Source organism: Bos taurus, chromosome 3 (assembly GCF_002263795.3).
Source record: "Bos taurus isolate L1 Dominette 01449 registration number 42190680 breed Hereford chromosome 3, ARS-UCD2.0, whole genome shotgun sequence".
NCBI classification, from domain to species: Eukaryota; Metazoa; Chordata; class Mammalia; order Artiodactyla; family Bovidae; genus Bos; species Bos taurus.
Window position 1 is genome coordinate 89,066,204 of NC_037330.1, and position 24,926 is coordinate 89,091,129.

The 24,926-nt window shown below is 44.6% G+C and overlaps 1 protein-coding gene across 9 annotated transcripts in view; it reads left to right on the forward strand.

Moving 5' to 3' along the window:
• DAB1 (DAB adaptor protein 1) overlaps positions 1–24,926 on the forward strand; it is a 1,339,715-nt gene that overhangs the window by 1,267,403 nt on the left and 47,386 nt on the right. For 8 of the 9 annotated variants that reach the window (XM_059885133.1, XM_024990124.2, XM_059885132.1 and 5 more), the window contains one exon: positions 6,314–6,373. In XM_059885133.1, the coding sequence (XP_059741116.1) occupies positions 6,314–6,373 (60 nt within the window). The remainder of the gene's footprint in view (positions 1–6,313; positions 6,374–24,926) is intronic. The other variant, XM_059885131.1, reaches the window with a different exon arrangement.

Below are 24,926 nucleotides of genomic sequence, written 5' to 3' on the forward strand. Positions count from 1 at the left end.
ACTGCTTCCCCTGTGCTTTTCCACCAAAGAATCTGTGTAATTACAGCACAGCCACACATCAAACAAATGTGACAACCTCCAGTTTTTCATTAATTAGAATTTTATCCCTAATTTGAAATATAAACATTATGGAAGCAGGAAAAATTTTAATGTATTTAAATAAGTGATTTTAATTTTCTTAATTTACTCAGTTGTGTGGTCTGTTATTCTGCCTTGGGCATGCATTACTTGTGTAATAAAAGTAAAACATATTTTCAGTTTTCATCAAATGCACAGAATTCTAAATGACTAAAGTATGTTAGTTCTACCAGCACCTCAATTTAACCAGCCCTTGGAGAAGGAAATGGCAGCCCACTCCAGTGTTCTTGCCTGGAGAATCCCATGGACGGAGAAGCCTGGTAGGCTGCAGTCCATGGGGTCACACACAGTCGGACACGACTGAAGCGACTTAGCAGCAGGGGGTAATGATCTGTTTCTATGCACAGGTTCCATCTAGGTTCAAGTGCAAGCTTGCTCTTTGAAAAGTTGTCTAAAATCATCACTTACCAAGTTTCTGTCTTGGTAGAAGACAGAAACGTTGCATATCTGTCCTCAGTGTCAAATTTTAAAGTCCAACATTGCTGTGTCTCAGTATTGTTACTGAACCAAACTTGGGTCCACAGACAAATCTACTGACACCGGCTTGTGGTGAAGGAAGGAGCAGAGTTTATTGCAGGGTGCCAAGCAAGGAGCCCAGGGCTGCTAGTACTCAAAACACCCGAACTCCCTTCAGGAAAGCATTTTAAAGGTCAAGTGAGGGAAGAGAGTTGCAGGGTATGTGATCAGCTTGTGTACAACTCTCTGGCTAATCATTTGGTAACAGGATGGTGTCACAGTATTGTTCCTTAGGCATCAGTAGGTCTGGGCGCTACATGCTCATGGGCATCAAGTAGTTAATTTCTTCAATTTGTTGGCGGTTTTAGCATCTGCAGAACAGCTCAGGAAATGTGCATCAGATCCTATTGTCTAGGTACTTCCAGAAGATATGAGGCAGGAGCCCGTTCTGGGAAGGCCCCATAGGGTCCTGCTCAGTTACAGTGTGACGCCAGAGGAACCACTAACCAGTCATCTGATGAAGAGAGAGAACCTTTTAAAATAAAATTAGATTTTTCCAATATAAGAAGTTCTTAAATTTAGACTTATCTGTAGTTGGCAGGGCTTCTTTTGTGCCCTGTCGGGGTCTCTGGGCGGCCATCTAGTGTACTAGGAAGGACTGACTTTGGCAAGCAGGGAACTGGGATATATTTCCGACTCTGTCACCAACTACCTTTGGCTAAGGGGTAGCGAGCAAGGCACTTGCCCTCTCTGAGACTCAGTTTCCCCAGTGATAAAGTAGGAGAATAAGTTCTCCCTAAATCACATGTAGGCATGAGAATGAAACAAGATCACAAGGAGACTGTAAAGAAGAGGATTCATCCCAGGTCACACACTGCATCCACAGCCATTAAGCCACCTTGTCAATCCCTTTCCTTCTCTGGGCCTAGGTTTACTTATCTATCGAATGTGCAAATAAGATGGAAGTTTGTCGTGGGCATGGCCCTTTTCTGTTGTTTGCAACTAGTCCCTCAGCACAGGACTGTTAGAGAAGCATGCTACCTTGCTTTATAGAGCAACAAGACTTAGAAGTGCTGTGCATCCGTGTGTGTATGTATGTGTATATAGTTTTGGTAACATTTCTCAAACAAGGTCTCTGTGAATGGGGGCTTACATACAGTATCTTCTTATGTCTCATAGCTACCCCAAATGGCTTGAGTCATAATTCCCACTTTACAGATGAAGAAAGAGTGCTGCAGACATAACGCATGTTGCCCAGGCTTACAGAGCTAGCAAGAGGTAGAACCTCCCACTCACTGATTTCTGTGCCTAAATAAGTAAATCCAAGGGCTCTTTTCAGTTCAGAATATCCTTGATGATAAGTTTTACAAGTAGATTCTATATAGGTTTCAAGTCAGTATCTAAAAGTCACCCTTCTGTTAACAGTTCTGACATCCAGGATCTTCCCCTCTGTCCATAATTAATAGGAAGTACCATTTAAGGGAATGACTGTTTTATTGCTTTCTGTTGGAAGGGCCTCTGGTCATCTTTCTCTCTTGTCTTGCCAGGCCACTGGGCCTCATTTTGCTTAACAAGAAATAAGCTCTTGGGCCTGAAGATAGGCTGTGCTTTTAAGGAGCTGCTATTGGGAGCCTCAACATTTTTTAGGGCCTACAAGTGTCCCATATTTATTCTTCCTGAGTAGACTTCAGTGTTTCTTATACTTCAGCTTGGTCAAGGTAGTCTCAGATTTTATTTTATTTTATTTATCCTCTGTTTTCTGGAATGAGGGCCTAAGTTTTAACTGTTTTGCGACCTCAAGTGAAGTACCTAGCTTCTGTGTCTCAATTTCCTGGGCTACAGAATATAGATACTATAGTCTCTGCTTCTAGAAGTGGTATGAATATGTAAAGCAACCAGGACAGCACTTGGTACATAGTAGGTTTTGTGTAAATGTTAGTTCCTTTCACTTCCTAATGCCATCAATATCAGATGCTGCTTGAGATGTCTTATGATGATGCATTAAGTGAGGTAGAACATGACTTGCTCACCTTATCTTGTCAGAGAGCCCAGTGGAAAGCTGCAGCCTCACTTGACTTTGCTATTTATAACTCCAACACAAGGGAGGGAGAGACTCTTGAGTACATGTCACCTCTCTTTGAGGATCAGTAGTCTCATTTTCCAAACTGGATTAATAATAATAATAATTGTCTTTCTATTTGCATGCCTCAGAAAAAATTATTAGTTGTCTTTTTTAAAACAACACAGAACCCCACAGTACAAAGCGTTTTTACCCATCACTTAATTCTGACCCTTCCAACAACTCAGTGAGATGAGAACAGTTGTAAAAACTACCATTTTAAATGTAAGAAATTTAAGTCCTTCATACTTAAGTGATGGGCCCAAGGCCAGAGCCTCTGATTTTAAAACCTAGTGTTCCTTCAGACTTTAGCAAGCTTCCAGCATCAGTGAGATCGCAGCTTGCCAAGGGCACATTCTCCAAGTTTGTTCATTCAAAAATCATTTTTAATTACCCAAGATTTGTTACACATTGTTATTTTAAAACGACATGTCTCTAATCCTCTGTCACCCAGCCATCAACCTGCCCCTCCACACTATTAATATATTGCTGCACTGAAAGTGTCTTCTGTATGAATGGTCCTTAATGTATAGTTTCTAGAGTAATTTCATTTATTCATTCAATAAATAGTTAGGTATGGAGCACCAGCCTGTGTTGGGTGCATCAGGATGCACAACCAGATAAGGAAACAGGTTCAGAGAACAGTGACTTCTCCAGGGTCATACAGCCTGTGGCAGAGCCAGGATTAGGAACCAGACTTTCCACCTCGTTTTGGTCCAGGACGGTTATCACTCTATACAGCATCATATTGCTGAAATGGTCCACAGATGGGACATACCGGTTAGGGGAAGATGAGAGCCAAGACCAAGGCACCGTCTGGTCTTCATCCTTTTAGTGTTTCTGCTGGGTTTTCTGTCTTCAGCACATATGTGGTAAATGTGTGATGCTTAGAAGTTTCTTGTTTAACCGTTATTTACAGATGGGGAAACAAAGGTAATAAAATATCTACTGAGCCCTCAGCAGGCTTATAAATCAGTCGGAATTCAGAGTGACCAGGAAGCTGCAGTGTGATTTGACAACTACTTTGTAAGATAAAGCTCCTTTTACACCCTCCTTCAGTAGCCTGATGACTTTTCCATCTCCCCCAGCGAGACAAGGAGTGCTGATAAGTCAGGGGCCACGTTCATCTTGTTCACCACATTGTCCTAGGGAAAGCACCATGCGCAGACACTTAATAGGTTCCTGGTAACTTTTATTTCTTAATGAAAGAATGCACCGGATGTTATGAGTACAGAGGAATGCTCCACCAGTACTCTAGTGGCGCTCCCAACATGATGTCTTAGCTGAAGTAATTCTTAAAAGACAAACAGGCAGGTTGATATCTCACCCATGGGACAGCCAAGCAGAAAAGCTTTCTCAATTATGCACAGTTTGGGTTTCTCCATCCTACTGCTTCTCCTCCATTTGCAGGCATAATTGAGAGTCAGCTGCGGTTCAACTTACTAAGTGCCCATAGTGAGCAGTGAATTGCAGGGAACGGAAAAACACTGTTCATTTTGCTCAAGCAAGGGTGAGCTGCTAGTAAAAATAAAAGTGAGGGCTTGTAATTTATTGGCCCTTGTTAACAAGGACTCTGTAGGCATTCTTAGAGGGTTCCTTTTGGAGGGAGCTTACTTATCAGGAGCAAAGAAATTACATTCTTCATGGGCTGCCTGCTGCAGGAGTAACTGAAAGTGCATCTTCTGCACAGCCATGCTCACTCAGAGTCCTGTTGTTTTGCAAGAATGTGCACGAGCTTCCAGGAGTATAGAATGAATGTCAGAGGACAAGAAACACCCAAATCTACTGTGGGAATGGTTGGAACAGAGGGGAGCTGCAGCTATTTGTATGATGCAGTAGTTCAAGGCAGACTATACAGGCTGATGCTTCTGGCTTCCCACTCACAGAGATTAAATGAGGATGTATGTGAACATAAATGTTTAGAATAATGCCTGGCACATAGAAAATGCTCTGGCAGTGTTAGCTCATACTGTTAGTGATAAATGTCTTGTTCCATAGCCAGAATAAGATACCTTTGACTCTGATCACTTCCTAGCTATGAAACTTTAGGCAAATTTCCCTAACATCTCTGAGCCTCACTCTCTACTACTTAAAGTGGAGATTTTAATACCAACTTCTCAGCATTAGTATAAAGATTTTAAGGTAAGTGAGAGAAAAAATGGCAAAGGGACTCCAGGAATAAGCTCAAATTCTTCTCTAAGCTGGTCCAAGCTTAAAAGATAATTTTTCCTAACTATTCTCCACAATCCTCAATGATATACTTATGTAGCAGACACCTGCTGAAGGACTACTGGCTCTTATGTGCCATGCCTGTTTTTAAGGGGCTTCCCTGGTAGCTCAGCGGTTAAAGCAATGTGCCTGCAATGTGGGAGACCCGGGTTTGATCCCTGGGTTGGGAAGATCCCCTGGAGAAGGAAATGGCAACCCACTCCAGTATTCTTGCCTGGAGAATCCCGTGGACAAAGGAGCCTGGTGGGCTACAGTCCATGGGGTCGCAAAGAGTCGGACATGACTGAGCGACTTCACTTTCACTTTCACTTTGATCAAAAAGAGACCAGTTATCAGACAGAAAACCACTACTGGCTGATCCCTCCATGGAGGGTTTGAGTTAAGCTTTGCTAGTCACTGAGGATGAACTAGTGTCAGAAACTTGAATGTTTCAGAGCAAGGCCCTTGATAGACTCACTTGAAAAGTATTCCACAAGTCCATTGTTATTCATATGTATTTGGGTACATATGTACATAATGTATTAATGGCAAAAGACATTACCGTTCTAACACTTGACAGTATGATGGTGCCAAATAGACTTTTATTATTTACTCTCTTTTACCTTTGATGTATAACCTAAGCAAGAAGCAGAGCTGAAGTTCCCATTTCAGTGAGGCCCAGAGGAGCTAAGTGACTTGCTTAGGGCTTGACAGTTTACACAGGGCCCAGGAAGGCCAGATGGATAAGGAAGAAAAGAGAGGGAGAAAAGTTACAGAGAAGTGTTAGAAAACCATTGGAGAGTTTTTCGATTCTAGTCGCATGCTTTTTCTGCCATAGATGGACCCTTTTCTTACAGAAAAACCTTTGGTGATTATCAGATAGTATGTGAGTGATCCCAGCAGAAGCTGTATTTTGTTTTAGGACCTGGGTATTTGTTGAATTTTAAATAACCTGGATCTCAGATCAGCATGGAGTAGTACTTCAAGCTCAGCTGCAAACTGTTTGTAACAACTTAGGCACCTCCTAGCACCTCCCTGGCATCACTTTTGTCTTTGGTGAGATGATTATTTTTTTCACCACATGATCTCTGAAGTCTCTGCCTTTAGCTTCCTCTGCTGTGGTACTGTGAGGAGTCCGGTGGCAGAGACATCCTGCAAACCTCTGTGGAATGATTCACACCCCCTCTCCTCCTCCAGCTTGCCTGAGAGGAGGAGCCTGGCCTGACGCTTTCATGCTACCAGCAGCTCCTCCTTCTGCTGGAAGTTGGCTGCTCAGGCCTCCGGGGCTGAGTTCGCACACGCTTAGCCAGTGGAAGGAAAGCCTGGTTGCTTTGTTCTTCAAAAGCAGAGTACCAGAGTGTTTTGACTGTGTTGAATTTGATTTTTTCGTAGGTTCCCACCAGCCAAAAGAAGGAAGGTGTTTATGATGTGCCAAAAAGTCAACCTGTAAGTGTAAGTACATCTCCTGTCTTCTGCTGGGTCCCCACAACCTGCTTTATACTGAGGCTTGGTCTGCAATCCGAGGAAGGGAGTCCACAATCCGCTCTTATGCATACGGATCACCACCTATATGGCTTTGCTGGGGACAGCATGCTGGGAACTCCTCAGTGGGTGAGGGGAAGGGGGTTAGAGGTGGAAATGATGGGGCTGAGTCTGCATGAAGGTCTGGCTCCCTGAGTGGAAATCTGCTGAATCATGAAAACTCCTATGTCCAAGGGATTCAGAGTCTCAGGTATTTTATGGAAAAAGTCTCCAGCCAAAGACTCCATGATGCCTGGTCAAGCAGGGGCAGTTCTTGGTTCTGGGGAGAAAGCTGTCCACTCAATTTGAAAGTGGTCAAGAAGCTTCAGAAAGACAGAACAAGGGCTGGCCAGAGCCTTTGGAGTGTGTTAAGGGTCCAGTCAGTGATCAGCACGCTATAGAAAAGGCCATGTGTTGTATGTAGGCTTGCAGAGAACCGGGGGGCCCGCTGCACCTGGACCTCATCTGCTAGGGGGACTCCTGGAAGTCTGAGATACAAAGGAAAATACTCAGTTGTGTGTCACTGCTGGGCTCAGAACCATGTTTGAGACATGTTTCAGTGCAACTGAAGTTGCACTCAGAAGGCGCCTTCTACCTAACCCAGGCAGCCCTGAGGAGCCAGTGCAGGCTTTGAGTGGGGGGACCTGTGACTTTGCCTCAGCTTGTGTAAAAAGAAGTGGGGTGTTTAGTCTCTGCTGACTTCATTCAACCATGGGTGGGAGGAGCACCGGTTTTGAAGTCATACTGACCCTCAGGAACCCAGCTGTGGTCCTAACAGAGCTGTTGTGAGGCTAAATGACCTTCTCTGGAACACTGTTATCAGTCCTGGACCCCACACCATGAGAGACATAGAGACAGCCCTGTATGTTTCAAGATAAGATTAATAATGGGGTTTGAAACCCAATTTGGTGAACAAGTAGCAGAAGGACCTGAAAACCTTTGGCTTGGAGAAATGAAACCATGACTATGGAGGTGGGCATCCCTAGGACCATGAAATGGAAGAGGGATTATACTCTTCTGTATCTGCCAACTCTTGGAACTCAGACGGGGGTGGCCCTACAAGAAAGTCATTTCTAACTCCAGCTAAGGGTGGTCTACTGATGGTCAGAACTGCTCAAGGGTGGAACTCTGGCACCTCAGAGAGTAAGCTCTCCATCACTGGAGCTGTACAAGCAGAGCCTTGAAGACCACCTGTCAGAAGGATGATGGGATGAAGGTGGGGGAGGGGAGGGGATTCAGACATTGAATGGCCAGAGGGGCAAGCCTTTGATACCCTTTCCAAACCTGAGTTTCTGGATTCCTCCAATCAGGAGTCTTTCTGGCCCCTTCTTACCCTCCCCTGGCTCCACTCCCCTTTTTCCTAGTGAACTTTCTTTCTGACTTATTTCCATTTCTCTACCCACTCTTCCAGTAACTTGAAACCATCCTATCCCACCTAAAGACGGCTTCCAAAACTCAATGCATGTTAGTTTTAGTAAGAAGACATATCTGAGTACTAGCCCCTTTAAAAACACCGAGTGTAGAAACAGTAGAAGGCATGCAGTATAGGGCCGTTCAGAAAAAGCAGTTTTTCTCTCAGAGGCCTTTGCATTTAATCAGGCCTGCTTGTCACCAAGACACCGGTCTGCTCTTCGTGTTTCAATTTGGTCCAGCCCCCATTACACAGCTCCCTCCAATTCAATTTGTGCCTAAATTGCCTTACTTGCCCCTAACAGGCTTAGATACGTGAGGAAACATGCTCCATTTGCTGCCTTTGGTTTTTGTGAATTTATTAACCAGCCTGGCCACACCACCTCCATGCTTAGTAGCTCCAAAAAAAGAAAAAATCCAGACTCTCAACCTGACATACACGGCACTCGGGTCCCAGCCTCTGCTGTATCTTTGGCCTGCCTCATCCTGGTCCAGCTCCACTGGACTCCTCAGCTTCCCCAAGCAGTCATACCCTCCCCAGCCTCCCTGCAGCCCTCCCCCAACATCCTGCCTTGTGTTTTGGGGAGTCTTTCTTGATTCTCCCAACAGCGTCAGCACGTCGCCCTGCATTTGCGCCTCCACACCTGTCATTCCTCCAGGAGTAGACCACACAGTGTTGGAATCCTTCTTCCTCAGGAGCTTCTGGGAGCTTCCTGGGGTTGTTGTGTTACCAGAAGCAAGCCCAGGGCTTGGTTCATCGCAGCCAGATACAACACGGCTACTCTAGGGATAGTTAATAGATATATGAATGCTTTTTCCTTGTAGAAGGGATTTATGAAAATTCTTGCTATTTTTTTTAATGAGAATTTCCTGTTTCTCTGATTCTAAATAGTCATTGAGGACATATGCTAAGGTTTTGCTTAGAGAATGTCGGGGCTGCCTGAATGCCCCACAGTGGCTTCCAACCTATTATTACCACTGACTCTCAGAAGCATCTGATGATGATAATGGCTTTTCCATGAACTATCTCAGTATTTCTAAAAATCTGAGAGAGGGAGAAAGTGCAAAGCATAGTCTCAAGTTAGAGGCAGATGGATGCACCTGGAATCTTAACTCCTGTCTATCGTTACTGCCTGTAAGCCTCGTGATAGGTCTCCTTGCCTCTGAGGCACAGTGTTCTCATCTTCCAAAAGAAATTACTGATACTAAGTTGCAAGGTGATTTTGAGGATAAAATAGTCTGTGTATTGGAAAGTTGTTCCCATCTGCCTAAACCTCCCGGAGATGTCTTATGTATCCTGTGTCCCCCTTGCTCTAACATCTTCCCTTGCCCCAGGCTTCCCCCCTCCTCTCTGCCAAGTGCCTTTCCCCAGGATATATCTATGCTCTGAGAATCCCTGCCATACTGTTGCTGTTCACACCTTCACCACCTGCTCCTTACCCAGAAACACAAACCAAGGACAACCAGGCATCTTCCAAGGGAATCTGGGGGATTCTACAAGTTTCCCACAAGAAGGGAGACTGCCCATTGGTCTGTTAGTCTGGGGACCACCTGGTTTCTTCTTCCTTGGGACAGATCTGCACAGAGTCCTAATAAAGGACTCAGCTTGGTGCTGTCATTGAGGAGAACCACCAACCAGGCCAGAAATATACAACCACCTGATCTTCAGAGTCAAATCTGGGTATGGCTCTCATCCTGACCACCTATTAAGGGTCCTTGAGTAGCTTTTTGTATCTCTAAGCCTCAGTGTCATCATCTGTACAAAGAAAGTAGTGTCTGTCTTGTAGCTTTGTTTGACAGATTAAAGATTTATGTAAAACTTTTAATAGAGGACATGGAGTAGATTAAATGAGAACATTTCCACTTGTTGCTGAAACAAGCAATGCACCAGCCAACAGTTCTCACAGAGCTGAGGATTGCCAAGTATTCTAAGTGACAGCCCACCTCCACCAGGAAGCCTTCCTTGCCCCAGAGTAATCAGCCTCTCTGGGATACCTCTGTCCTTCTCTTTGTGATGATCATAAAGGATTATTTTCTCTTAATGTATCCACTGAGCTATTGGACCTTGGGTTCCTTAAAAGCCTGGCTTTCGGATTAATGATAGCACTTACCTTAGAGTTTTTGCTAGAGACTGCTGCTGCTGCAAACCCCACTCCAGTACTCTTGCCTGGAAAATCCCATGGACAGAGGAGCCTGGTAGGCTGCAGTCCATGGGGTCACTAAGAGTCGGACAGGACTGAGAGACTTCACTTAAACTTTTCACTTTCATGTATTGGAGAAGGAAATGGCAACCCACTCCAGTGTTCTTGCCTGGAGAATCCCAGGGACAGAGGAGCCTGGTGGGCTGCCGTCTATGGGGTCACACAGAGTCGGACATGACTGAAGCGACTTAGCAGCTGCTTCAGTCGTGTCTGACTCTGTGCGACCCCATAGATGGCTAGAGACTAAATGAGCTTAAATATGTGAATGAGCACAGGACTCGGTACACAGTGAGGATTCAATAGCTGTGAACTGTTATTATGCTATTTGTTTCCCTTTCTTTTCTGTGAGCTCCTTGAGGACAAGAATTACTTTTAATCATCACTATCCATAAAGAAACTTTTCTTGGGATTTCTGTTCTTGAAATTTTGCTTATAGACTCGTTCCCCAGAAAGAAACACATGTCCACATGTAAGTTTTTGTAGACCTTGAAGCCAACGAGATCCCTTGATCTCAGCTCTAGAACCTCTATTCTAAAGCCTCAGTTTGTGGCTCATCATCACTCTTTCATGGTCAGAGAGATGCTCAGAAAGTGGCAAATTTGATGTATTGGGGATTTCAGAGGTTTAGGGCAGCAGATGTCGGAATTCATTGTGTTTGTTACATTGTTCCCAGGTGGTACTAGTCGTAAAGAACCTGCCTGCCAGTGCAGGAGACATAAGAGATGCTGGTTCAGTCCGTGGGTTGGGAAGATCTCCTGGAGAAGGGCATAGCAACCACTCTAGTTATTTTTGCCTAGAGAATCCCATGGACAGAAGAACCTGGCAGTCCACAGGGTCACAAAGTTGGGCGGGACTGAAATGACTTAGCATGCACACATGTATGCAGGTTCAGACAGAAAGCCTATTCTGTTTTTACTCCCTCACATTCACCTTCCCTGGTGGCTCAGATGGTAAAGAATCTGCCTGAAATGTGGGAGACTGGGGTTCAGTCCCTGGATCTGGAAGAAAATCCCGTGGACAGAGGAGCCTGATGGTCTACAGTCCATGGGGTTGCAAAGAGTGAGTGACTAACACTTCCGCTTTCACATTCGCTCATCCCTGTCCTAGTTGAACATCCTCCTTGTTCCATAAACTTAGGATGCTCAGCTGTACTGGCCCCTTTCCTGTTCTGCTCTCGTAAATAACACATTAGGATGCTTTTGTTTACTTATTTTACTTTGCACCTATAATATTGCCTTCTTCCAGCATATTTGTTCTTGAGGTCATGCTTTGCTTCCCTCCATCATCTCCTGGGAATCTGAGCCCAGATAAGGATTAATCCCACTCACTCCTAGAAATATACATTCCATCCCTTCCTGGTCAAGGAAGTCAGAAGCTTTGCACAGGGTCTGATCTCCTCTGTATCTTAAACAGGTGGGTCTGCTTCTATGTCAAGGTCTCTGAAACCTGGTGGCATAAATGCTTGCTGCCAGGAAATGTTAGTTGGCTAGAGAGTTAGGAAGGTTTCAGGAAAGAAGGTACAACTTGGGCAAAGCCCTGAAGGATGAGAGGATTTGAACAGGCAAAAGAGACATGGAAGCACCTCTGGGCAAATCACTGGTTCCTGAGTCCAGACTGCCTCTAAATAGCAACACTCAGACCTGGTTAATTTCTCATCAGTTTCCTTCTCAAAGAGGTGGGCAAGGCAGGCAGTCTCCCTTTCTGCCAGCTGATGATGCTGTCATGTTCTTTAGACAAATTCCCTGGCCTCTTTGGGGATGTCAAAAATGTACATTCCTAAATGCAGAGGAAAGTGTCCACATTCATTATTTAGTGCCTTATGCACTCTGTTAGCCTTTGGACATGGTCTAGTTTCACAGCAGGCATTCACAGGCTGCTAAAGGGCCCATTCCAGATCCTTTTATGCCTCACAGCGCTGAACTTGGTTGAGATTTTCTGTGAAGGTCAACGGTTTCAACGACAGGAAATACTCCACATTCTTCTTCTCCCCTACGCTCACCCTCTCATATAATATTCTTACAACTGAACAAGATCTTTTATCCTTCACCTTATAATTGCCCAGTTTAAAAGCTTTTTATGTAGTTGTATTAGATATAAAAGACTTTCTAATTATCAGTAATAACAAGTCAGTGATTACTAGCTGAACTTTTTTTGGCCTTCAAAAGAAATTCTGGGAAGTTTGGCATAGTGGTAAATAGGAAGGACATAGGTTGTCAAATGGATGCTTTGGTCTCAATATTAATTTCCTTTTGGTGTAACATGGATTCAGAAATTGAAAGGAATGATAAGACCTCCTTGAGATTCTCTCTTCCCTTTGTCAGTCGCTTTGACTTTCTGAGACTCCGTTTTTTGGGCTGCAAAGTGGAAAGGATCACCATCTGCTAGTAACACTTCAGGGCTTTCATGAGACTCACACATCAACATGAAACATTTCTGTGATGCTCAGGGGTCACTTTTATGAGATGCTGGGGAAGTAAAAATTGAAGGATGGTATATATTTGTTACTTCTACTGATTTTATGTGCTGTTCTATGATTAAGAGAGGGTCTTCCCAGGTGGCTCAGACAGTAAAAACTCTGCCTGGAATGTGGGAGACCCAGGTTGAATCCCTGGGTTGGGAAGATCCCCTGGAGAAGGGAATGGCTACCCACTCCAGTATTCTTAACTGGAGAATCCCATGGACAGAGGAGCCTGGCAGGCTACAGTCTGTGGGGTCACAAAATGTTGGACACGATTGAGCGACCAACACTTTGACCTGATTAAGAGAATGGCCCATGTTTAATGACAAGAGAGGTCAAAACTGCTCTCAATATAAGAAAGAAATTGAAGATCATCTGAGCTGATTTTCAGAAATGACAGCCTCTCAAAGTAGTGAGTTCTCTGGCCCTAGGAGTGTTCAGGCAGCATATAGTGGTTCTATAAGGAACCCTCATATTGTAAAGCTGACTACAGTGCTAGACTTCCAGTTCTCTTATCTCCTCTGGCGTTCCATTCGCCCTCATGTATTAATACTTATCTCATCATCTTTCGCGCAAATAGCTCAGCTGCCAAGCCATATACCCCCTCCCTGTCTTCATTATTATCATCTGGCTTCATTATTAGAATCCTGTCTTCAGATGTCTACTCTGAAATGCCCATCAATAAGTCGTGGCCTTTCCCAGTGAAGTTAGTGCTCTGAATAAGAAGTTAACCAAGTAGTGTAATCAGATCACCTCACTGAGCAAGCATTGGCCCAGAGTAGGTGCTTAGAAATCTGTTCCTCCTTAATTTCCTCCTATAGACCTTGAAATCAAGGCTCTAGACCAGTCTGTCCTCAAGGCTGTAGACCAGTCTGTATCCGGTATCCAGTTTATCAGGCTGGATGAAACTGATAAACATCCCAACGGTCAGATTTGAAGTTGAGGGATCCATTCGGTTTCTTTTATGGACAGTAGCCATAAGTACTGGATCTAGGGCTAACATAGCTGGGGAAAAGCAGAAAGACCCCACTGAGCATCTCTGCCCCAGACAGCCTAGGCTCTGATCTTGGCTGATCTCCTTCAGTAACCACAAACCTGCTAGGTAGGTGTCATTTACATATAAGGAGCCTGAGGCTTTAAGAGTTCACAAAACTCACAAAGCCAGAAGTTGAACCCTGTGTTGTTCTGACTCAGGTACCCACATGATTCCACTAAAGTAATGCTGCCATTAGGTTTCCAGAAAATGCAAAGTCCTCCATCTCCTAACCCTCAACTGATCAGAATCAGTACTTGGAACTCAGTTCCCCGCTCTGATTACTCATTGCTTTTGAGTTTCTATAAACACTCGGAGCTCAGGAGGCCTGAGGCTCTGTGTATGACTGTGAACACCTCTCTCCTTCTCTAGACCCTCACTCTGCCTGGCACCACTGCTTTCCTCATCCTGCTGTTGAAAAGATGTTTTTGAATCCCAGAGAACAAATCTTAATGAAAGCAGCCTACCTCTGAAACTCAGAAACCTGCTTGTTTTAGTGCCCCTGCCTCCTACACTCCAGACTCCTTGGTGTTTTTCTATGAGACCCCTGTCCCCCAGCAGTCAGCCTCTGGACGGCTTTCCTTGTCCCGGATTCATTTCCATTTTGCTGCTGCAAATGTAGGAAGAGGCAGTCCATTCATGGGAAGAATTGCAAGAGTTCTCTGGACAATTGTTTCCTCCACGCCCAGTCCCCATCATTCACGGCAAATAAATTTTCATTCAGAATTTAGCAGTTGGCTTTTCCTTTAGTTTGAAATCTGAATCAAGATGTTGCATAATTGGATTAAGTCTAGTCTGAGCATTTGTCAGTTTCACTTCCTGATTAAGCACCACATTGCAGAGAAATTATAATGATCACAACACAGTGAACAGAGGTGTCACAAGAGAGGAGATCATCTCAAAGTGAGAAAAAGGAATCTGAATCTGCATATTCCCACAAAAGAAAGAGAAGCTTGCCTCTTCTGATGTTTCTTGAGTGGACTTTCTTTTAGCTGTACGTGAACTTTTTCCTGGGATAGAATCCTAAATTTCTAGAATCTTAAAGTTAATAGGAATATTAAAAGATGCTGTCTCGTTTAACCTGCCCACCAAAGCAAAAATCCTCCAAGGCTTGTGATGAGTGCAAATAAGCATTCCTGACTCCTGGGCTTCAGCTCACATACCTGCAGTGACAGACCTTCATCACTTTTGTAATCCCAGACGTCTGATTGCTACAAAACCCTTCTCTCTTTGGAATTCCCTTACAACTTCTATTCATTTCATTCTATTTCTATTTCATTCTACTTTATTTCATTTCATTCTTTTCTATCCATCCTGTCCTTTCATTCATCCATTTGGCAAATGGTTACTAAGAAGCTCCTACCTGCCATACGGTGTTCTATTCCATAGCAGTATAAAGATGAATAAGACCAGCTGCTGAAGAAAGTTAATGGTCTGAAAAAGAAGATAGACATATAAAAATAATCCCAATCAATACAATCAAGGCTGTAAGAGGCTACAAGAGGCCCTGGGGGCAGTGGAGGGGCAGTAAACTTTGCCTGAGGGAGTTTAGTAAGGTCTTTACCTGGGGGATAGAGTTTGAAAAGACTAGAGAAAGGGTGGAACACTATACAGGAAGAGGAAATTGAGTGTTTAAAGGCACTGAAATGTGGAGAAGCCTCACATGTCCCAGGGGCTGATGAACAGTCTGGAATGACAGGACCACAGCATGCCCTCTTGGGAAAGGAGACAGGGATACCAAGGGGAGGGAAGGAGAGGGCCTGAAGTGTGACACTGAGAACCTGGGAATTTGGGGGAGGCCACTGTCACTTTCAGGTGGTGGAGTGACCCTATTGGAGGCATTTTTCAGCATTGCTCTGGCGTATGGCAGGTGGCTCAGCAGGTGGGGAGGTTGTTACATAGCTAATGGAGTTATCTATGCATCTACATCAGGATGGAGTCAGGAACACAGAGTCCATACCAGGCAGTTTAATACAGAGACATGAACATGGGGAACTAGTTACAAAGGTGTTCAGTTCAGTTCAGTTGTGTCTGTCTCTTTGCAACCCCATGGACTGCAGCACGCCAGGCCTCCCTGTCCATCACCAACTCCCGAAGTTTACTCAAACTCATGTCCATTGAGTCAGTGATGCCATCCAACCATCTCATCCTCTGTTGTCCCCTTTTCCTCTCACCTTCAATCTTTCCCAGCATCAGGGTCTTTTCAAATGAATCAGCTATTCGCATCAGGTGGCCAAAGAATTGGAGTTTTAGCTTCAACATCAGTCCTCCCAATGAACAGTCAGGACTGATTTCCTTTAGGATGGACTAGTTGGATCTCCTTGCAGTCCAAGGGTCTCTCAAGAGTCTTCTCCAACACCACAGTTCAAAAGCATCAATTCTTCGTTGCTCAGCTTTCTTTATAGTCCAACTCTCACAACCACACATGACTACTGGAAAAATCATAGCCTTTACTAGATGGACCTTTGTTGGCAAAGTAACGTCTCTGGTTTTTAATATGCTTTCTATGTTGGTCGTAGCTTTTCTTCCAAGGATCAAGCATCTTTTAATTTCATGGCTGCAGTCACCATCTGCAGTGATTTTGGAGCCCAGAAAAATAAAATCTACCACTGTTTCTCCATCTATTTGCCATGAAGTGATGGGACTGGATGCCATGATTTTAGTTTTCTGAATGTTGAGCTTTACGCCAACTTTTTCACTTTCCTCTTTCACTTTCATCAAGAGGCTCTTTAGTTCTTCCTCACTTTCTACCCTAAGGGTGGTGTCATCTCCATATCTGAGGTTATTGATAAAAGTGTTTAAAAAAACCAAATAGGCAACAATGGGGCAACCCAGATGAGTCTTGGTCGGAAGTTGCTACTAGAGTTACCCCTCGAGCTCAACAGACAAAGGAAGGCAGTGGTGTTGGCGGAGCCCAGGAGTTGGGGTCGTCAGCAGGTACTGGGACCACAGAGGGAGCTGCCCAGCGGGAGGTGAGATCACGTGGAGAGGTTTGTCTGGTAGAAAGCCTGGAGAAACTCACCCATTGCAAGAAAGCTGCCCAGGGAGAGCAGGGGAGAAATTCACAGTTTTCCTTCCCTCCCACCATCCAGCTTCTGATCCCGGCCTCCTCTTGGTCAAATTTAAATGGAAATGGATGGCAAGGGACCCCGAGCAATGTGGTTTACTGGGATTGGTCACTGTCATTCAGCACAGAGCAGGGACGGGCAAGGATGGTTCTGAGGGCCAAGTGTTGAGGGGTAGGCCAGTGAGGACCACTGTGGGTCTAGACTGAGGGCGAGACCCTGCTGACGAGAGAAAGCGGGTAAGGCTGTGTGTACATTTGAGTGAATGGTGGGGCTAGATCTAGACGTTCTTGCAGACGTAGATGGTGAGACAAATACAAGCTCTCTCCGAGGTGGAAACATTTGGGACATCAGATAACTGGGTAATCTGAGCCAAATGCCCTGTCTCCTCTCCTATAGCTCTGTCATTTACGGATGCTTTTTTATAGCTCTGACTTCTAAGAAGGTTTGTTCATCAGCCCTTCCATTTGCTGTTTTCAAGTTCTTGTCAAAGGTTATAGTAATCCCTTTCATCTCCCTCTCTGTTTTCAATCCATGACTCACATCAGGGCCCAGTTACGTTACCACCTTGAATGATCTGGTTCTTTCTCCCAGGGTTAACAATCAATGTTCTCGTGAAGGGTTGTACAAATAGGGTTGTAGATGGCTCAATGTTAAGTCATCCCCAAAACTTGCTTTCCATAGAAGCCAATATAGAGGGGATAAATGGGTGTGTTAGCAGTTGCCCGGTTCCCTGCTTACTCAGTTATGTATTGGCAAAAATCATATATGCATAAAACAGTGATGACTTCATTCCTCTGCCACTGGTCTCCTGGAAGAATGATCTTTAAACTTTTTATAAAACTCAAAAAAATTTTTTGAATGAAGTGTGTCCAGTAGCCTTCTGTACAAACAGATGAAAGAGGAGGATGTGGTTAGACCCATGTTGAACCCTAAGGCCCACCCACTTGGAAACCCTCTACCTTCCTCTGTCTGAAGAACAGAGGTTTCTAGAAGGGAAGAGGTGTGGAGAAGGTACTGCCAAAGAATCCCACAGTTATTCCGTGGGTGGGAGAAGTTGGGCGGTCAGATGCAGAAAGCCTTCATATCATTTCCTATCAAGGCTTTGTTACTGGACAATCAAATTCTGAGTGCAGACCAGGACTGTAGTCTTTAAGAAGCAGTGAAACAGCAGAAAGAGCGTGAAATTTTTTTATTGGAGTATAATTGCTTTACAGTGTTGTTGAAACTGAGTGTTAGTCGCTCAGTCGTGTCCAACTCTTTGCAACCCCGTGGACTCCGTGCTGCCAGTTTCCTCTGTCCGTGGGATTCTCCAGGCAACAATACTGGAGTCGGTTGCCATTCCCTTCTCCAGGGGATCTTCCTGACCCTAGGATTGAACCTAGTTTCTGCTATACAGTGAAGTGAGTCAGCCATATGTACACATGTATCTCCTCCCTCTTGGACCTCCCCACACCCCCCACCCGCATTTCCTACCCATCAAGGTCATCACAGAGCACTGAGCTGAGCTCCCTGTGCCATACAGCAGATTCCCACTACTATTTCACACATCATAGTGTATATATGTCAATACTCATTTCCCAGTTTGTCCCACCCTTCCCGCTGTGTGCACGTGTCCATTCTCTATGTCTGCATCTCTATTCCTGCCCTGGAAACCGGTTCCTCTGTACCATTTTTCTAGATTTCACACGTATGCATTGAAATTTGAAGCAATTCAGAGCATTATTCTTCTTAACTGTGTGAATCTAGGCAAGGTACTTAACTGGTGGGGAGAGCTACCTCCCTGGATTCCTATAAGGATTAAATTATAAAACACATGTGATTTCTGTTGTGTTTGCCCAGAGTAGGTATTCAATACTTGGTAAGCAGCATGGGAGTACACTTAAAAACGTGAGCCTTGCAGACTGACTACTTAACGCTTGAAAATTTTCTGCCTCTATTACCAGCTATGTAAACTTGGGTGGGTTATTTAACCTTCTCTGAGCCTCAGTGTATTTGCTTATAACATGAGAATAACGAGTGTGGTACCTACCTTTTGAGAAGTTGAATAAGGTGATGCATGTGAAGCATTTAGAACAGCGCCTGGCATATAGTACTACTCAATAAGGGTTAGCCATAGTTGTTATTATGAGCTGTTCTATGAACAAAGGGCTATATCAAATATTTCAAGAAATACGATGATGAGTAAGACCTGGTTTAACCACTAGGGTGCTTTTAGGATCCTGAGAGCACTGGGGGGAAGGGTAAGAGGCTGAAACGTTTTCGGTTCTCCTTGCTCAAGCAATAAATGCTAACAAGACCAAGCTTAAATGGGGTGGGGCTGAGCCTGCAGGGGAGTGCCAGGGCTGTGGGGTGAGGATAAAACAGTTGTGACACCAAATGTTGAGCACCCTTACCAAGCAAGGGACTGTAGAAGGCACAGCATACTATGTCAAGGCATTCCCAAATTACCCTGAGACGTACATCTCTTCTCTACGTACATCTCTTCTCTACGTAAAGGCTATTGGGGATCAGAGAAGTTAAATAGCACAGCTAGAAGAGGCATCACTAAGGATCTAATCCCTCTCTCTCTGACCCTAAAGGTAGGGTGACCTAGTTTATCATCCAAACTGGGTCACTTTTAAAGGGAAAGGGGGATTGCTATTAATAATTATGTCAGGACAATAGGTAGGAACGGGAGTGATCTTAGGTAGCCCAGGGTGCAGGTCCACCCTATCCACACACAAGAAATGCTCTTCCTACTGAGTCCAGCTGTCTCTAAGACCAGAACACAGTGAGATTTCAAACAGAAGGCGGGAGCTCTCTATCCGCTTTGTTCCTGAAACTCTTTGCCAGTCACACTATCTATTCTAAAACAAAGACAGTACTGCCCCCAAGATACAGGTGCCCCAATGCACACCTGCTCCTTCAGTGGGCATAAATCAGATTCCTTGGAGCTCTGTGATGTGGGAAGAAAATGGGATTCCGGGGTGTCTGTTAACTGCTGCTGCTGCTGCGAGTCTTTCCTTATCCCTCTAATATAGATCGTTAACATCCATAGAACCTTAACTACAGCATCTCTAATGAGCAGAGCTGTGATACACCGTTTCCCCATAAATATCCATTGAGGCTGACACTCACTGTCTCCAGGTACAGTAATTCAGTGTTTCTGGATAAATCATCATGCTAAGGCTCTTTCTTTCTCCCTAAATGCTGTTGTTAGTGGTTGCAGAAGAATAATGAATGAATTCTAGTTGTAAAAAAGGGGAAAGGGATGAATAAATGGTCACGGAGAATAAGAAAATAAGGTCAGTGACAGTCCCAACCCAAAGTGCGTGAAGCCTGTTTTTGCAATGACTTAGAAAGGAGGCAAGAAACAAGTATTTGCTGAGTGTTTACTGGGGGCCAAGGGAGTACATACAGTGCTTGGCAAGCTGCATCCAGATCAGTGGTTCCCAAATACCACATTGCCAAACAGTCATTGGTGACACTTTCTTTTGGCCATGCGGCATGTGGGAACTTAGTTCCCTGACCAGGGATCAAACCTGTGCCCTGCCCCCTGCATTAGAAGGTGACGTCTTAACTGCTGGATTGCCAGGGAAGTCCCTGGTGACACTTTTTTGAACTTTCTGGGCCCTCACCCCTACAGATGTGCTTTTGTAAGGGTTGTATGTGTTTATATTTAAAGAGAGATTGATAAAGTTCCCCCAATGGATTCCAACGCTTCACATTTATCTAGTTTAATTAACATGCCAACTATTATTTCTCTATTTTGTGGATGAGAAGAGTGAAGTTTAGTTGCTAAAAGGAGAGAGAAGTAAGGTCTGATGATGCAGGAGTCTCCTGCTTCTCCACTTGTGCACGAGGAACAGCTCGTGTTAAGGGAACAGTCACTCTCACTTCTTACCCCACTTTCTCCCGTCTCCACCTCTCATTTTTCTGTCTGTCACAGAGACCTGTCAATATGTCATCACATTTCTTTCCAGCAGCTTAGCTGCTGCCTGATCTTCTGTATTACTCTTCTTTCCCACCATCCCATGCCATCAACCCAGTAGTCTGGTTTTTTCCCCTTTTCCTGTGTTTGTAATCTCATAGCCTCGTCTCTTTGGCCGTCTCTAGGTTGTTGTTTCCATGGTCACCTCGAAAGTCCTAGCCCCTTCCCCCCTCATCATTGTAGAGATAACACTTGCCGTGTGATCAGGCCATGGTCCTCCAGAGAGGATGTAGTGAACCTGGAGGGCTGGGCTTCTGAACTACTCCTCTCCCCAGTGGCTGCTCCTTCCCAACCCCTTACTTTGTTTGACCCTCATTGTAAAACACGCGTTGTCTTACATCTTTTGTTCTCCTCGCCCTAGAGTACTGGTTAAGAACATGTACTTTAAAGCTCACCCACTTTGGCAAACATCCTAGCTCTGCCGTTTACTCGCTGTGTGACCTTGGGCAAGGTCATTGACCCTTCTGTGCCTCAGTTCCCTTCTCTGAAAGTGAGGACAACAATAGCACCTACATTTGCCATGGTAATTAAGTGAGTTATTATATGAACACACCTTAGAGTGGTGTCTGGCTCGTGGAGAGGAACTTTCATCTAAGCATCAGCTATTATGATTATTGTCATGCTTGATCCCTGCTTGGCCAAGAACAGATGAGGTCTTGATATTACTATTTAGCCCCTTCCTTCCTCTTTAGACCAGAATGGACTGTTTGGTGGTGTGTTCTATAGATAGAGTCAGTATTTCTTATAATGACTGGATGTCAAGGTGTGGAAGAGTGAGGGATCAAGAGGAGCTTATATATTTAGGAACTTTATGGATCTATCAAAACAAGAATAATGATGTCAACCACTTGTGACCAAACCAGAAATACCGATTAAATCAAAAAGGTCTTTCATAGAGCAAGGATGTGGCTAAAGAGGGTTTCTGCTTGTGGGATCTGTATGGGATCTCACTGAATCTGGCATCCTCTGGCCCTGGCTCCATGGTCTTCAGAAATGGGTTGCCCAGCATCAGAGAACAGGCAGGAAAAGAGACCAGAGCACAGACATCAAAGTGACAGAGTGTTCCCTTGTCCCTGTAGAGGTACATACAAAATGTCCTTTTTGTTTTCATTTTACAGTTTCTGCAGTACTGGAAGGTACCTCCTAGAACTAGCCACTGGTCACTTAAGCATTTTTCTATTCAAGCATTCTTTCCCTCCTCCTTCTACAAATACAGTCCAGTGATCATCACATATCACACACAGACACAGGTGCTATACAAGTCAGACCGGACCCCATCCCTTGCCCAGCTCACATTTCACAGGAGAAGGCTGCCAGTGATCTAGTAAACAGAAATACAGTGCCTGCTGCTGCTGCCGCTGCTGCTGAGTCACTTCAGTCGTACCCGATTCTGTGCGACCCTGTAAACGGCAGCCTACCAGGCTCTTCTGTCCCTGGGATTCTCCAGGCAAGAATACTGGACTGGGTTGCCATTTCCTTCTCCAATACATGCATGCATGCCAAGTCACTTCAGTCGTGTCCGACTCTGTGTGACCCTACGGACAGCAGCCCACCAGACCCCTCTGTCCACGGGATTCTCTAGGCAAGAATACTGGAGTGGGTTGCCATTTCCTTCTCCAAACAGTGCATGAGTGCTAGCCAGAAAACCAAACAGGAAAATGTGACAAGAGCTGGGAGCTAGGACTGTATTTAAGTAAATAGTCAGAGGAGGTCTAGGGATGTGACACCTGAGCCAAGTCTGAGTTATGAGAAGAAACCAACCTGATGGAGAGTGGGATGGGGACAGGGAAAGGTAGGGTCAAAGGCCTGGGACAGTAATGTTCTAGGGGTCCAGGGGGAACAGAGAGAAGGCTGATGTTGGCCAGAGCTTGGTGGGAAGGGGAGAGTGGTGGAGGGTGGGTTCTGACTCAGAGGCAGCAGCTGAATGTGGACAGTGGTATGGACAGTGGTATAGACAGCGATAAGGAGTTTGAATTTTATCGAAGGTGTAATGGAAGTCAGTGGAGGGTGTTCATCAGCAAGTGAACTTGATCTGACATTTAAAAAATATCACTCTTGCTGCTGTGTAGGAGATGAACTTAAGGGAGAAAGTGTTAAAAGCAACAGTCCAGGCAATAGAGGATGCCACCAAGCCGAGGGAAAGGGCAGGCAGAGGTGGAGTATGTCCTAGAAATGGAGTCAGCATTTCTTAAAAAATGATTGGATGTCAGCGTGTGGGAGAGAGGGGTAGAGGATAACTTTTACCTTTGAGGATTTGAGCATCCAGGCCTGAATTGGTAGCCTTTGTAGAAATCAGAAGACAAGGAATGAACAGACTTTAGGAGATCAAAAATTATTTGAACGAGTTAAGTTTGAGAGTCTGAACAGTATGGGATACAATCATTTCATCATTTGCTGGGAAGTAGGGTAAGCCTAGGCATTGGCTGGACTTTGGTGAGGAATGTCAGAGATTGACTGCTACCCTGGAGCCACTGATGGATGTCGCTAACGGAACGGGCTTGAATTCAGAAGAAAATGCCATCCAGGTGTTAGAAGAGCCAGAAGAAGAGCATATTCCTGTTCATATGACTTTTTCTGGAACATCTCCCTAGTGTTTCTTTGAAGTTAGAACCAGAGTTATTTACTGATTGTGACGTTTCATTCAGTCCAATGACAGTGGATATGACCTCCTTTCTGGAGTTTACAATAGCAAATGCCATGTCTCAGTGAGTGAGTGTGTGTGCGTGCACACGCGTACATGCTGAGCATTAGAAAACACCATATGGACCAGCATACCCTCTGCCTTGTAAATCATACTATCACTAAGTTTCTTTCTGTTAAGTTTTCTATTCTCTTGTATAAACAAGTGCCTCCATTTACTCATTCTGGTTTTGTTTTTTTTTTTAATCTGTCAATTCAATGAGTTTCCTTTTGTGTGCTAGCCACCTGGGGTATTTAGACATTAGGAATATGAAGAATAAGGTACAGCTTCCCATTCAAGGAACTTAGTGTCATGAGGTGATAGTCTGTAGTAGAGAAGAGAGAAAGTAATCAACCATTACAGCATATATGATGCCCAGAGGAGGATCATCTAACCCCTTCCAAGGGCTTGGGACAGATGACTAGACCCAGGTCTCCAGAGTCTTCTGATGAACGAGGATGGGAAGGGCAGCCAGTCATGAGGAGTGGCTTATACCAATGCCTGAGAGAGTAAGAAATATCATATACTGAGAGACCTGTTAAGAGAGCAAGGGAAATCATGACACAGACTTACAAACTATTTATAGGTTGGACAATCAATCTGAGACAATTATAAATAATGCTCTTGTAAATTTCCTCTGACTCCAACCTGTAGGCTGCCTTCCAAGTCTAGTTTATTGGTGAACATCGCCTCCCTTGATACTCAGAGCTCTATAAAGGAGTCATTTTCCTCACTGTCTTACATATGAGCAAGCTTGTTAGGGCCTTAGTTTCCTTGTTGTAAATTGTGCTCTGACTTCTTGTCTCCTCTTAGTTTGTTCACACATGAGGGGAGTTGTGATGGAAATAAAGGAACTAGACTAGGAGTTGGAAACTTGGGATTTCATCCCAGCTCTGCCACTAACATTATCATGATTTTGAAAATCTTAAAGGCCTCAGTTTCTTCATCTGAACAATATATAGGGTTGAGTTGGGTTGGAGATGTTTATAGCCTCTTCTAGTTCTACCTCCTTGCAATTCATAAAACTGTCCAAAATGCCATAAAATACCATCATACTCTGAAAAGATACTTCATTGTATTATTGACTTAATATTTAATCCACTAATGGAGATCTTGGGCTTCCCTGGTGGCTCAGTCAGTAAAGAATCCACCTGCAGTGTGGAAGACCTGGGTTCAATCCCTGCGTAGGGAAGATCCCCTGGAGGAAGGCATGGAAACCCACTCCAGTATTCTTGCCTGGAGAATCCCCATGGACATAGGAGCCTGGTGGGCTGCAGTCCATGGGGTCACAAAGAGCTGGACACGGCTGAGCAACTAAGCACAACACAGTGGAGATCTTGCTGTGTCTCAGGCACTTTGCTCACCAAGCTATTACCTCAAATCTTATTTAGGGAAGTCCTGTCTTAGAAGGTGGATAGTTCCCTAATTCTGCGATAAAGAAAATTCAAGAGATGGGTAAACTAGTCAAATTCCAACCGCATGTAAACGAATTCTTGTGTTGGCCATTTACAGAGGAGTTGGCTTCAGTCCTACAGCAGTGAAAACGGCCCCTGGGCTGTGAGAATCCTCCGCGTGGTGCCCCGTCACCACTCTCCTCGTGCTCTGACCCGAACGGGCTTCCTCCCATGTCCCTCACTTGACGGTTGCAGCTCAGAGAAGGGACA